This window comes from Aptenodytes patagonicus, chromosome 7, assembly GCF_965638725.1.
Source record: "Aptenodytes patagonicus chromosome 7, bAptPat1.pri.cur, whole genome shotgun sequence".
Classification (NCBI taxonomy): domain Eukaryota; kingdom Metazoa; phylum Chordata; class Aves; order Sphenisciformes; family Spheniscidae; genus Aptenodytes; species Aptenodytes patagonicus.
Window position 1 is genome coordinate 28,474,128 of NC_134955.1, and position 15,373 is coordinate 28,489,500.

At 43.8% G+C, this 15,373-nt stretch overlaps 1 protein-coding gene across 3 annotated transcripts in view; it reads left to right on the top strand.

Moving 5' to 3' along the window:
* The window catches only part of LRP4 (LDL receptor related protein 4), an 83,802-nt gene that overhangs the window by 38,422 nt on the left and 30,007 nt on the right, over positions 1-15,373 (top strand). For all 3 annotated transcript variants that reach the window (XM_076344526.1, XM_076344527.1, XM_076344528.1), the window contains exons 2-3: positions 3,431-3,577; positions 13,575-13,691. In XM_076344526.1, the coding sequence (XP_076200641.1) occupies positions 3,431-3,577; positions 13,575-13,691 (264 nt within the window). The remainder of the gene's footprint in view (positions 1-3,430; positions 3,578-13,574; positions 13,692-15,373) is intronic.

The following is a 15,373-nucleotide window of genomic DNA, read 5'->3' on the forward strand; positions in this document are numbered from 1 at the left end:
AGCCAGTCCCCGAGCAGCGATCACTGCTCCCCGGCCAACTCCCCCCAGTTTATATAGTGAGCGTGACATCATATGGTATGGAATATCCCTTTGGCCAGTTTGGGTCAGCTGTCCTGGCTACACTACCTCCCAGCCTCTTGTGGACCTCTTCGCTTGCAGAGTATGGGAAGCTGAAAAGTCCTTGACTTAGTATAAACACTGCTTAGCAACAACTAAAACATCAGTGTGTTATCACATTATTCTCATGCTAAATCCAAAACACAGCACTATACCAACTACTAGGAAGAAAATTAACTCTATCCCAGCCGAAACCAGGACCACAGGGTAATGTCACTGGAGCTCTGAGCACTGGGAAATAATCATGGGACACCAAGGGTGAAATACTGTCCACATTGAAATCATTGAGAAAATTCCTCCTGTCTGCAGGGACTCCAGGGTTTCATTCAACCTGTTCTTTTTACTGGATAATGACTAGTCATCCAGGATTGGTTCTTCTGGTACTCTTTATAGGTTGGAATTAGTGTGCTCTCCGAACAATAATGTGCTGTACTTGTCCAAGTGTAAGACTAGTGTAAATCATGGTTTATAAAATGCATCATTGTAATGACTAGAAGGTTACTTACCCTATAGGTCACAAATCACAAAGCATTAGACTCACAAAGGTCATAATTTGGACTAGTTAAGAAAAGTATGCTCACATAATAGTACTACAGATATAGGCTAGTGCATAGGAGAGAGTGTTGGTATCTGGGTCATAATGTATCCTTCAGCTTCCAGCAGTTTCTATAGCATGGTAAAAACACAAACCAGAGATGATTGAACACAACAACTTTAATGAGGTGGGAAGAACGGATTTAATACATGTGTGGATATATATATAACCTGATATTAGTAGTAACTTTTGAAGATAACTGTGTTTGACAATACAGCAGATGAAGTTGCAGTTTGCAGATTGGGACAGCTGCACTAATTCTTTCTCTGCTGTTGCAGAGCTGTACCTCCATGCTGCTATTCAGGAGCTAAAATAACTCGCTTTTACTTTTTTTTCCCCAACTCTCTCATTTGTGCTTATCCAGAAAGAAATTATTAAATATATTCCCCTAGTTTAAGAATTGGTTACCTTGATGTTTGATCCTTTCCTGTTGGTGAAGCTACCCTAAGACATGGTGGAGCCTGGGCAAGATAGAGCCAGTCACTAGTACTTTTGTATTTGTCTTTTTCTAGGGGTAATAAGGATGATGATTGTCTTCGTGTACTCCAACAGGAAGGGGTATTGGAGCTTAAAGTAGCTGGGATAAGTGTTTTGGGTACTGTTGAGGATAATGGTAGAAAAATTGCTTTGGAAAAGGTGATTTAAACAGCAGCTACCTTGGATACAATATACAGCTAGTTCTGCCTTTCTAAATAGTGATAGGCAACAGCAGAAGGTGGTTTGTCCTGAATTTCCTGTGCTGCCAGTTTGAAGGAACCTGTTTGATTTTTGGGGAGGTTTGTGGTTCTTCTGAATTTCCTGGTGTTTATTTCTAATAGTTGGATGTGTTGCATAGATGATGCATTGCTTTTCCTTAGAGGATGTCTGTGCTGCTTTTTTTGCCTTCTGACTCTACATCACCCACTTGCTGTCTTTTTGAGTCAGCCTTTGCCCTGGCCATACCTGGCAATTCCTTGAAGGATCTGACCACTCCGCCCTCTTTCATTTGCCTTTCCTTCTTTCTGTTCCTTATTCATCTCATGTTCTTCCTGCCTCTGTCCCTTGTAACACCAGATATTGGCCACTTTCTGTAGCAGATACAGTAATACCTTGAGATGTATGTTTTCTACTAAACCTGTTAAAGAGAACTTGTAGCAGAGATAGGGGAAAGAATAAAAGGTTGTTACACCCATGGCAGTCTGTGAAGGGAGATGTCCCAACCAATTTCGTTGGCCCAATTCAGCAGCTTGTCGATGTGCTTGGAAAATAGTTTGTTGGGAGCAGGCAGCAGAGGCTGGCAGAAACCTCCTCAGCCAGTTTTGTTGCAGAAGAAACTTATCATGGAATTGTTCCTCAAGAAAGAAGTGCATCCCCTCTAAACTTAAAACTTAGCTTAACTTGCACAAGTGGATGTCTTTGCTGGAGGGAATTCTGCTGTTGAGAGTTGCGGAATAGTTACATAAAATTTTGTAGATATAGCTTTTCTCAATTAGAAGGGAAAATAAGGAAATTATGAGGCTTTTTTTTTTTTTGCTTAGGTTGCTACAGCTCATGGTTCATCACAGATACACTAGATGTAACAAATGAGATCAAAAAGTCTGCAAATAGTTCAGGATGCATATAACTACCACTTGGGGCAGGTATCCTTCTGTACTTCTTTCTTTATGATCTATTGTTTAATCTAAGAGCTTTAGGTTTGTTTGAATTGCAGAAAGAAGGAACCATGCAAAAAGAATCCAGTCACTGACTAGCCTGAGGGGGTTGTTGATTGATAGAATAATCATTTGTTTAACAGTGATATTGATTATATAGATTGTCTAGATAATGTCAGACAGAAGTTCAGGCATGACTTTTCCTTTTCGAGAGGTGGGCTATAGCCTGTTCTCTCTTGAGGTAGAGATTTATTAAGAGAATGTGTGGGATAATATTGTAAATAGTTGCATTTGCACAGGGGTGAGAGTCAAGAGTTGTGCAGAGTATTGTTCTGTAGCTAGGAGAGGGGAAAAAAGGGTTGGGAGCTCCTTAAGCTAACTTTAAGGCTGGAAGAAAATGTTCTTATCAGATTATATATTGACATTTGGACTGCATTTTCTTTTGGTCAGTTTGTAGAGTTGAAAATCCTCTTCTCCTGCTTTCATAAATGTCAGTTATGCACAGGATAATGTCACAGTTTAATCTCTACAGATAAATAAGAAAGGATTTATTTTTTTTTCTTTCTTTCACTGGAGTCTGAAACGTCTAAAGCAGTGACATGTAAAAGGTTTGCATCTAGAAAGTTCAGGGTCTGGAGAAGACCCCAGATAACTCTCTGAAGTAGAATCTTTGCTATCCCTTCTGTTGTGGTGTCAGAACTAAGTGGAGCAGCAGCAGCCCTGTGCTCCAGGAGAAGACTGAGTTTGTAAAATAAAAAGGGTGTTCTGATACCTGGGATTCCTTGAATTTGATTGTGACTAGTGTTGAGTTATTTTTCAGCTAACTGATTCCCAAGTCTCTTTTTGGCAGGTTGCTATTTGCTGTTGCCTTCAAATAGCCCCATTCCAGGAAACTGTGCACAGTACTTGATCTCCTATTTCAACAGTGTGAGGGGGGTGAATGTTTTCCTTTTGCAGTAGAGTATGTGTTCATACATATAGTGTGTACATGGAGATAAATTGTGATGTCACTTTGTATTTAACGCATTTACCCTAAAATAGAAGGATCTCTTCAAAATATCTTTTTGCTTTGTTTGTTCCTTTACAGGTGTTACAAGTAGCACCGAATGCTCCTGTGGACGTAATCATTTTACATGTGCTGTCAGTGCTTTTGGTGAATGCACATGCATCCCTGCTCAGTGGCAATGTGATGGAGACAATGACTGTGGGGACCACAGTGATGAAGATGGCTGCAGTAAGAATACCATTCTTGACTTGTGTTTGTGAAAACGGAATGTCTTAACTTTTTCTCCGCAGGTGCTTCTCTGTTTTAAAGGCACATCCTAGTTTTTGTATGACAAATGTTTAACACTGTAGATGACATACTTTTGACTGACTTCAGTACACAGAGTCTAACAGAGCCAGTGTCCACTGACATAAAGCCCAGTGAAAGCCTAACTCTGCCTTTTGCAGCTGGTTTTAGATGGCTGTTGGACGTGAATGTTTTAGAGTGATAGGAGGGACAGAGAGAAATACCTCTTTTTTCCCACCCTTGCAAAAGCGCTGTGAACTAAATTATATGGGTTTGCTATAAATATTAATGGAAAATAAATAAGCAGTGTGAAGAAGTGTATTGAGGGTGTCTGCCCTCTTAAGTAACATTCTAGTTTCTGTCCTGGCTGCCCTGTGAAGGGAGGAAAAGGTAAGCACTGTAATCAGCATTCATTGATCTTGGGATCTGCTGAGAAAAGTTACCTTGCAGCTACTGTGTATCTGCATAGTGTCAGCATCTGTGAGCCCAGCTAGGTGAGAACTGGTAAGAGTCACTCTTAGTGGGTTTAGCACAATATAGATGAATGGAAAAAACCTCTTTCCCTGGAGCCACAAGTAAGTTGCTTTCTTACCTCATCTTTTTGGATTCCACAGACCGTGGTAGAATTGAAGGGTGGAAAAAAAAGGCCCGATTTCATGGAACTCCTTTCCTGAAAGTTTCCCTAGAGCTGAAGATTTAGGGCTCCTGTCAATGAACATGATTGAGGAATTTATCTTCCTCTGTTGGATGTTTCTCTAGCCTTCCCTGGTTTCCACTGTTGACTGCTGTAAGGAAAGGAGCTTTCCTCATCTTTGACACATTGTTTTGGAGAATCTCTTCTTCCTTAAGTGTGGGAGATCTCAACCCAGCTTTGTGAAAATTTGTTTCCTTCTCACTTCTTGTTTCTTGTAATTTTGCAAATAGTGAGCAACGTGGAAGACCTTGGGTGAAAAATGGGGTTTTGAAAAACAGGTTACCTGCAAACTGAGGTGATCAGTGTTTGGTTTAAAGATGCTTAGTGAAAGGGTTATTGGGCAAGGAAGTGACCTTAACTGGAGAAATCAAAGAAAGTGGAAGGAAAACCTGCATGTTTACATCCAGTGAAGAAAAGTGCGAATCTGAGAACTTGCCATGCTCAAGAAAGAGGACATGAGGATCTGGGAACTGAAGAAATAGTATTAAAATCTCCAAAGAACAGGAGAGAGGAGGCTGTACTCAAATGCACAGGCTGAAAAAAGGAGAAGTTGAGCAGGAATAAGGGGCTTGGGGAGGTAAGGCATATCCAATAACTAAACTGGTTTTGCTGGCTTCTTACTAAGCACGGCGGAAGATTTTTTTTTTTTGTGGTTTGGGGGGGGGGGGGGCAGGTTGGGGGTTGGGTTTTTGGGGTTTTTTTTTTGTGCATTGTTTTGGTTTTTTGGGTGGGTGGTGGTGTTTGTAAGGGGAAGTCATGCTTCACAAATCTATTGGAATGCCTTGAAAGAGTCAGTAATGATTTAGACAAGAGATACTTGTTGATAAGGTCTACTTTGTACTTCAACAAAATCCAGCACCAAAGGTTTTTAAGCTAAGCAGGCGTGGTAGGATTGGGGGCAGGAGGGATAAGACCTTCCATAGGAACTAGCAGGAGGTGGTTCAAAGCTAACAAGAGTTGCTTGTTCATGCAACATATACTTAAGCTGTGGATCTCCTTGCCATAAAACATTGATTCTGAAATTTCAAACATTCTCAGAAAGCAATCTGACGAGTTTATGGATGTAAAATTCATTGAGGGCTGTTAAAGATGAATATGCCATCTGTTGTTTGGGAAGTCCTTGTATCACAAATAGAGGCAGATTTTGTCTTTTGAGGAAGAATGTTTACTTGCATGCTATGTGCTTACACTCTTCTCTTGGCATCTGCTGTTGCATCATGTCTCTCTCCGTGGCCTGGGCGAGAGGAACCTTTTGGTCTTGCACAGTAAAGCTGTGGTTGTGGTGTATCCCTAATACATTAAGGAAATCTGGCCCATATGGATTTGAATGGAAGCTGTGCAAACTAGGGAGTAGTAGTGAATTGTGATCAATCTGCTGATACTCTCAGGCACTGGAGGTTGGGAAGTATATAAAGTAGAGGCAGACAACCAAGTGAGGCAGAGAATGTAGGAACTGGGTTTGACTTCTGCCTTCTTTAATTTACAGTTTCTGACAAGGCAAAGGGAGAAATAAGACTGAAGCAAAGGGAGCTGTCTAGAAAGCAGCACATGTAAGATGGGAATGTTTAAACATCTCATTCGGAATATGACTTGTGTTGTAGGTCTCTGCAATTTAGTGAGAGAGGTAAGCTAGCATGTACAGAGAAGGACAGTAGATTTGACAAGATGGGAGGGGAGATAAAGAGCTGCATTTATACAGAGTAGAAAAGTGACTCAAGGGGAAGGACTAGAATCTGAACTGCCTTTTTAAATATTGCATTGTAGTAGAATAAATACGAAGAGGAGGACTTTTTTTATCTGACAGCCAGAAGTACTCTGAGTGCAATTTAGTGGAAAGAAGAAAGCAAAAATAAAAGTTAAGCAATGGGGCTAAGGGCTCTATAGAAATGTTAAGTGCATGGCTTCAGCACACACATGCGAGGTTGCAGTGGAGGGGCCCTAAGAACACTTATTCCATTAAGCCTGCTGAATCTTGCTCCGAGTAGCTGCTCATTACAAGTCCAGCTATGTGATATTATTGTTAGCTTGTGAGAACTAGATCGACTCTACATTGTAGGTTCGTGGTAGTTGCCTGTGCTATTTCCTATCTTGCTTAGTTATTATGGCACTGAAACTTTTTGCTAGAGCAGATCACTTGCTAAACCCCTCTCTTTTGCTTGGCATACAGGAGCCTTGTGAAGGTGTACTCATTTGTGGGGTTAACTTTCCATTTGATCTGTTTGCTGACTGTGCCAAGCATAGAGAAGGCAGCAGGAGTGCAAGAGCAGGGGTGGGGTGTGAGCCCCTTGGAACAGCAACTTGAACTTTAAATCAATTTAAGCTTCTCACAAATCAGCACTGATGCTTGCACATAGTACATGAGAACAGTCAGTTCACAGATTTTCTTTCCTTCCCTGGCCGTTTGTCTGTGACATGCATGCAGTGTTCTGGTTGGAGTGAAATTTTGGACAACTTCTCTGTTTTGAACTTAATTTATTTTTTATTTATTGACTTATACCAGATCTGAAACTGGTGAATTTCTTTTTAGTACAAATATTGAGCTGTAGGTTTGGGTTGTCCTGATTAAATCATCCTACGAGCCCCAGATAAATTAAAGGCCTAGTTAAAAAAATTAGTGAGATGCCTCAAAAACCATGGGGCTAGTCTTCATGCTGGGGTGAGCCCAGTGGTTTGTTCTGACTCATGAACCTAAGTCTGTGCAACCACTTATATGGACTATTCTGAGATGCTAGAGCTGTCGGAATTCTTTTTCAGCAATGTCTGGAAGTACAGCTCTGAGTTTTAAAGACAGAAATTATAATATCATCAAGTAGATGTCTCTGATCAGAAGAGTAAACAGGAGTGATTGCAAGGAATCCCACATTTCCACTGGTCTGCTGCAAGCTAATTTTACAGAGTTACAGATTTTTCTTTTTTCTCCTGTGAATGTCCTAACTTTCCAGAGAAAGAAAGCTGCAACCATGCCTGTTTTATGGTCTACTTTTCCTTCAGTGTATCAGCTCATATGTATACTGTAAGCTGGTACAACAACAAGAATGAGTTCCTGAGAGAGTTTTGTCTACTTCCTTGGGAAAGGGAGAGGAGAATGGGAAGACATTGGACTGCTGGACTCCTAATAAAGCAAGAGAATGAAACACGGCGTGGGGGAAAGGTGAAAATTACTTTAGCAAGTCAAGATTCAATCTTGCATCTGTGTCTATATAGCACTGCATATACTTGAGTAGTTGATTGGAGTTTACTAAATTCAATATTAATGCAATTTTCTAGCCTTGAACTGGTAATCTTTCATTTCAGTTAAAGAATGACAGATAACTTGAAATGCACGGGGGGGGGGAGGGGGCAAGTTACTTGGCCATGAGTGAGAGGAGTTGCAGCTATGAAAAACAAGAGCAGACACAGGGAATGTTCCTTCCTTTTGGAGAGATTTTCAGTTTTGAGATAAATTCTTAAAATGTGGTGTGTTTTGGGCTTTTTGTTGGTTTGGTTTTTTTTTTTTTAATGTTCTGTTACAAACTATAAAACAGATTCCCACTTTTTGAGTCAGTTGCACTAAGTTTTTCCTCAGCTGTTACCCTTTCTGCACACCCCAGACATTTTCCACTTGTATTGGTGTCCTTGTAATGTCTACTTCTCATAGGTATTTTCCCATCGTTTTTGGGAGAGCCCTGCCTCTGCTTACCTGGCTGTGACAGGAACTGTTCTTCTTGCAAGTCTGAAGCCCTGCTGTGATGGGAGCCAATTATTCCATGACATGTTTGCTTCCTGCTCTGGATCATGTTTACAAGCCAGAGTGCTGTAGTAATAATAGCAATAAGCAACCTCCCAGCTGTCATGCCAGCTTCATAGACTTTATCTGGTGTCAGCTCTCTGGCTTGCTGACAGTGTCTGGCTTGGAAGCCCTTGCTACACATGCACAGAATAGCTCAGCTGCCTTCCTGCCTTGTGCCAACAGAGACTACTTTGGACTGTCCCTAACGAAAGCTGCATGCAAGCGGAGGAATGGTTTTCATTCTGTCCTCCTGCATGCGCTTTGAAGTCCAGCGTGGTGTTACTTCCTGTTGCAAGGGTGAAAGGACAACTGAGTAAACTTGGCCTGAGGATTGATAAATAGTTCTGTTTCTTCTAAGATACGCCAGCCCCCCTCATAACCATCCCCCACTAGAGCCTTCTTGCTCTGAATTTTGGATCTGTATCATACCTAATCAACTTGTAAACGTGTAGCTCCGTGGGACACAGACTTGCTTGCTTAGCTCCATGCACTGTTGTACAATACTTTTTCATTTAAAGGGACTGAAGAAGAATTTAATGCTTTTACCTTAAAGCTTACTGAAAGTGGTCTGTTGTTCCCATCTCATTGGGAAATTTAGGCAGTTCCTCTTGAGCTACAACTCATTCAAGCCTAGGAGAGGGTCTCTTCCTTGCCAGGAACAGGGGTATCAGTATAGCCTGCTTATGAGTCCCACAACAAAATTTTTTGAGGTGACATGAGGATAAAAATCTCACAGGTCTTTTACTAAAATTAATGGAAACTTTAAAAGAATCATCTTCCCTCTGCCCTTCATTTAGTCACCAGTCTTGAGCTCAGATGCAGGAGCTCAGGTGAAGCTTCACTTCTAAACTTCAAGTTTTACTAATTAGGAACTCTTAACAAGAGTTCAAGTTTCTCTTGAAAAGGTACCAGTTCCATATCTGCAACCATACTTTTTCATTTTATTGGGCTTGGAGTATGTGTGTTTCCTTTAAAAGGCATCAGAATCAGTGCAGTGCCCCCTCGGGCAGAGCGCTTGTGATCAACGGGCTGTGAAAGATTGAGTGCCGATACTCTTTTTAATTTTTTTTTCTCTCTTTTTTTTCTTTTGACCAGCAACATCCTTAAATACAGTTCAGCAGTGTGATTGGAAACATTTTATGTTATTCTGGAACTAGATTTTCCAAAATGTAGTTAGTAAAATGCAGTATGTCCTATTTCTTCCTGAGAGTGGACTAACGTCCTCTATTCTTGTTTCTGGACTTACTGCCCACTGTGCTACAGATGTCAGCACAGATCTATGTTTGTGTGTATGTATGTGCTCATACACATGCATGAGTGTGGACTTAGCTGGGGGTCAGGCTGCAGTTGTCTCTAATGTAGGTAGCATGAATTTTTTGTGAGTTTGTATTTATTTCTGAAATTAACTTCTAATTCTTCACATGACTGAGAGTTTGTCTAATTAAACAAGCGGTATTGTTCAAACTGCTGAGCTCCAGAGCTCTGAACATCAGTCGCTCGCTGTCCTTGGGTACAAAGCAACCTGCTCACCACAGGCAACAGGGATAGAGTGTTCAAAGGACAGTGGGACGTGATTCAGTCTGTGTTTCACCTTATAAACTTCCCTTTTCCTCCTCCCTCCCCCTTCCCTTTCTGATCAGCCATAAAAGAGCGCCCTGTGTAATAGGAGTTGGGAGAGGGGGAGGAGTAGCAGGCTTACGATAGACCTAGCTTTGCTGAAACCTTGGATGATGTCCAGTGTGACCATGCAGAGGGATGAGCTCAGGGAAATCGTTGGAAGTTCAAAGGCCTTTTTGTGTTGCTCACTGTCAGATGACAGATGTGCTCTCTTGGGCTGTCGCTGCCCAGGCTAGCTCTTCCCACCGGCTCCCCTTCCTTGGGCTTGTTCCCCATCCTGCCTCTCTGCTCTGCCTGGAGAGGCGGGTTAGTCCCTGTCTGTCTGGGCATTTGTCTGTCTTCAACTCCATCCTAGGACTTGCCTTTGCTCATCTCTTTTAGGAAAATATTGTTTCTTTGCATAGATATGGAGAGATCAAGCTGGAACTGAGCAGGGAAGGGGGGGATGAGGCTTAACTGTGTTTACTGTTGCATTACCTAATCCTGCTATGAGTAGTGGTGAAAGCATGTTAGTGCAATCTGTGATTACTTTCTCATCAGTGGAAGCAGTGCCTATGAAGGACTTGAAGCTTTCTTGGGAAGTAATAAATATCCTTCATTTTACAGGTTGGGGAAGTGGGGCTAAAGAGACAGAACTGTCCCATGGTCATGCAAGCATCAATATCAAGCTGGGAAGAGAATATAGGGGTTCTGTTTCCAGTCTTCTAGATGCTAATCTAGCTTGTCCAGAGAGTTCTTGCTCCATCTCTGGCAGTGAAAGGAGTTCGTACTGCTTCATTTGTACTACCATGTACTCTTCTTCTGATCATGGAAGCGTGGCTTTTAAAATGAGTTATGTAAGTTAAAGGAATACACTTACCAAATTGTATAGCTGCTCCATGATGTCAGAACAAAATATAGTGGAGGTTGTTTGAATGTCCTAAGTGTGACCTCTTAACTTTTGAATTTCCTCTTAATGTCAAATTTACAAACACTTTGGATATATTTACAACAGTACTAAACATTAACTCTGGGCTAATGGTATGCCCTCAGCTTTAACTCCACAGGAATAAAACTCATCAAAATATGAAGTAATAAATGACCAACAGAAGGGCGGAATAATAACAACCCTAGAGCAAAGGGCTGTACAGTGGAACTGAAGCCTGACGTGTTTAGAATGAATAGGAGGAAACACAGGAAAGTTTCTGTGTAGGCAGTTTGCTTTTTCATGGGGAGAAGGGATCGTGGATTGGGAGGGCAGAACTGGGAAGAGGGGGTTAGGAAGAGACTACCCCTGTGTGAAAGCTGCTCCCAGAATCTCTTGCATTTCCTTTTGAAGCATCTGTTTCTGACCATTATTAGATTCAGGTTACGAGTTTACGTGGATCCCTGCCCTGATCCCATTGACAGTTCCTCTGCTCTATGAGACATCAGCAGTTCATTAGGTTTTTTTTGTCTTAAGTGGGTTTGTGTTTTTTCTTTCTCATTTAAAGGAGAGCTCCTGCATGAGAATCCTGTAGAAGGGGATTTATACACCACCACCCTCCCCACCCCCGTGTTGTCTGGGCTGGCACACACTTGCTGTCTGCTGGGGTAGGAATTAGGTGGTCCTCCTTTGTATGTGGCAGTTTGTGTTTCGCCCTCTTCCCCCTGCTCCCCCTCCCCTGTGATTGAAGCTCAATTTTTATATTTAGGGGGAGTATGAAATTGGCTGAACTGCTCCCTATAGGGGTGGAATTTCATTTTGTATCGTTACCTCGTGAAGCGATGCAGCAGTTCAGTGGGATAATGGTATCAGCTCTGAACCAGCGCTAATGGCCTAACCCTCTGGGAGCCTGAAGAATTCTCCCCTGGAGAGTCAGCATGCAAATTCCCTTCCAGGTGGCTCCTGTGCAGTCCTTTGGTGATTAGTCACGCTGGGACCAGGGAGAGCAGACAGAAAAGCATATGCTGGGGGGATGGTCTTAGTCCTGAAACCGCAGCTGAGGCCGGGGAAGGTTTGCTCAGTGTGCAGTGTATGGAAGTTGTGCTTGGGGGAGAGAGGGCTGATCTGTAGGACTGACCCTCTGAATCCAAATATCTGTCTTGGTTTTGTTTGGAAGCAGAGTTTGGGAACGGGGATGTTTTCCCCTTCTGCCTGCCCAGGGGAAGAAGGGGAAGCTCCCTCTCCATTTTGATGCAGCAGCACAGGGGTGCTCAGAGAAAGCGCAATGTAAGGAAATGGGTCAGCCATTGGAAGACCAGGGTGGTGTCAAACCTGTGGGGTGAAAATACAGATTTGTATGCTTCCCTCTCCTTCATACCTCCCTGGGGCCTAGAAGTAGCTGGATCTGACCTGGACATATATCTGCATGGGGCATCCTGGACATGATGGGAAGAACCTTTTCCCAAGGGCCAGTGCCAGATTCTGTATTTTGTCACCTAGTGCAGGGTTCAGCGTTGAGAGCAGTGACGTCTGCAGTGATGTCCTCTCAGACACAGAGATGCCTATGCCTGCCATACTGCAGAACGGCTGAGAAGATGATCCGAATTTGTCGTTAGAAAAAGAGATGTTAGAGCAGGCCTGAATTTAACTGCACTAGTGTATTCATAGGATGGGAGGCTTTTAGGACAGGCCCTTGGTGAGAAATGTTGGAGGACTTGCTATAGAGAGCAGTGAATGATTCTGTATAGTGTAATCCATGCTGCTTCACAGGACATTGGCAGCAGTCCTGGGCCAAGGGGAAATGGAGGGTTCAGGAAGCTGGAAAAGCTGAAAATGTGACTATTTGTTCTCCTTATTAAATCCTCCTCCTTGTGTGTGTGGCTGCTATCTCCACCTTCTTCTTTTACCCGCCTCCCTCCCCTTGCGCTCCCACCTCCAGGATAGCGTTGGCAGGGGAAGAAGTAGCAGCATAACAGAAGAGGGTTGGCCTGCCTGGTGACAGATGGGAGATGCTGTCAGCAAGCTGGGCTGGGATGAAAGGGTTTCAGGGACTAGCCTCTCCAGCCCTCGCCCCTTCACATGGCTGAGTGAACGTTGTTCTTTGGAGAACACACCTGTCAGGAACAGTCTTATGCAGCCCCTTCCCTACCACAGCTGGCAGCACTTAAAAGCATGAACCTCCCGGGGCTGAGTGTTCCTCTCATCTGTGGGGGGAAGGACAGGGCTGATGCTCCCCCTTGAATTCCAGCTTTGTGGTTCCAGGCCTCTTCAAACACTGTGGATTTGTGGTTCCACTCCATTGCCAGCAGACTCCTGTGTAGGCAAGTATCATTCCATGCCTGCCCCCTTCCTCTGTCCCTTCTGGAGACCTCTAGCAGGGTTTGGACTCTATTGCCCACACCCGAGGTACAGCGAATTATCCCCAGCAGTGGATTCCCACCTCTAAGCTTCTCCTTGCAGGTTTGTTAGACAAAAATGCTGACAGAGTCCCCGTGCTGGAACACACACTGTAGCATGTACCTTGCAAAATCCTGTTCCCATAAACATTGCTTCCGATAGTTCTCACCCTAAAGAACTTGCTGTGTAATAGAAACAGGATGGACTGCACTGGGAAGCATGCAGGAAAGATGCTGATAATGTAATTTTGCTTGTTATAAAACAACTGCAGTTATGGGAGGACAGCAGGCTCAGGGATGAAAGAGAAAAAAGGAATTCTGGGGGGGAATTGTGGCAGCTACTTTATTGTGGAAAGGTCAGTGCTTCTCTGGGGAGGAGAGACTGCCAAGCTACAGACCTACCTTGGCCCCCCATCTGAGGGACAGCTCCTCCTCATGACTTGAAATTTTATGCCTTTTGTTGCTAAGAGGTGTAGCCCTCTTCCCTCAGGAGGGAAGGAACTTCTCTTTCAGGAAGGAAGCTGGCTGCAGCTCCATGAGGTGTTTCTTTGCTGTTGCAGTGCTGCCCACTTGCTCCCCCTTGGACTTCCACTGTGACAACGGGAAGTGTATCCGCCGGTCGTGGGTCTGCGATGGAGACAATGACTGTGAGGATGATTCTGATGAACAGGACTGCCGTAAGTCACTTCTCTGAGGGGAGAGGGTGGGTGCAGTGCCTGCCTGCCATGGCCGGGGAAAGTTGATCCTTTTTATTACAGGAATGTGAGAGTTTATCCACTGAATCAGACCTTTGGCTTGTAATAAGCTATATCCTGCCTCTGACAGAGGTGTGTACCTGATGTCCGTAAGCCCTGCTGCCTTGGCACCTGGCTTGCTGTTCAGCTGCATGTCCTGGGGGAGGGGATGCTTCTCCATCCAGCTGGAGAACCGTTTATGCCCTGCAGCCTTGCTAGTTAATGTCCCATGAAGCACTTCCCTGAGCTGAGCTCTTCATGTCCTCCCCTGTTCGTGGAAACACCTAACCCCTGCCAAATCCTACTGAACTGCCTGTCTGGCTGACTTCCTGCGGCCTCAGGTTCCACTGTCTGACTTTTCTGCTGTGCCGGGCAGATGTCCCCAGCATCCTCTCCCTTCAAACAGAGCTCCCTGAGGAGAGGGAGGTGCTGTAGGGATGCTGCCCACACAGAGACCAGTTACCCTGAAAGCTGACTGACTGCTGCGATGTGAGGCGCCATCTTCAAAAGACCTGCCATTGCAGGCTGCTAGCTGTAAGCACTGCCGTTGTGCTTCTACAGATTACTAAAATGGAGGGAATTTTGTCTCAGTCTTTGGAGTTCCGCCCCCTCCCTTCCCCTTTGTGTTGAGGACAAGGGTTACTTGTGGTTGGCTTCCGTTAGCAAAAGGTGTTCAGGGATCCAACTTTACTTCTCCACAACAAATCGTCAGGTCCATACTTGGCAGCACGTGCCAGAGAACCAGCGTGTTTTGTAGCACTGGAGCTTCAGCTTCTCTGAAACTGCACTGGTTGCTAGGGCTGGCATTGGGCTGCAGTTAGGAGCAGAACTGTTTTGCTGTCTGGTTGAGATGGTTGCAGCTGCTTAATAAGCATCACTCTACAGCCCTTGAATTCTACAAAAGTTGTGTGCATGGTGCTCCAGAGTGGCTCTGATGGAGGAACCACAACTCAAGAAATGCAAAAAAAAAGCCCTTGGCTGTAAAGTATTCTGTATCCAATACTTGTGCGGAAATTAATTCACTTTTTGATCAGTATGCCCCTGATCTTTGCCTGCCCTTTTGGGCAAAGGGCTGGGAAGCAAGGTTCAGGGGTTTGACATCCTGTGTGATGCTCTGGATCACAGGACTAAGCTCAGTTTTCCAGTCCATTCAAAGGTTTTCATGAAAGAAAAGGTTTATAGGTCTGGGTCTGTTTGGTCTTCTGTTTTTCAGAAAAAGTTGGAATGCTCTCATATCTAAGACAACAGTGGAGAAGGGTGTGATGAAAAGATTTGGAGACTAATGAAAGGAGGAAGGCAAGGTTCTGTGAATAAGAGACTCCTAGGGGGTTGTTCAGACTAGCACGTAACCGTAGGAGGGTTTCTGTTGGATTGAGGTCCTCAGGTGCTAATTTTGCAGTCCATTTCCTTTCCTCACTGGTCTGCAGACAAGCTTTCTAAGAACACTGGCAAAGAGGGTGGAATGAGGCAGCAAATACTGAGGTGTTCAGAAGAGGAAGTTTAAATTTTCTCTCTCCCTTTTCAATGAGCATTTCCTTTCCTTTGAAGATAGCTTTGGCATTGTTGTGAAAAGAAGGTGGAGATATAATTCTACCAGCAATTATTTGTTAGATAATGATAGGGCC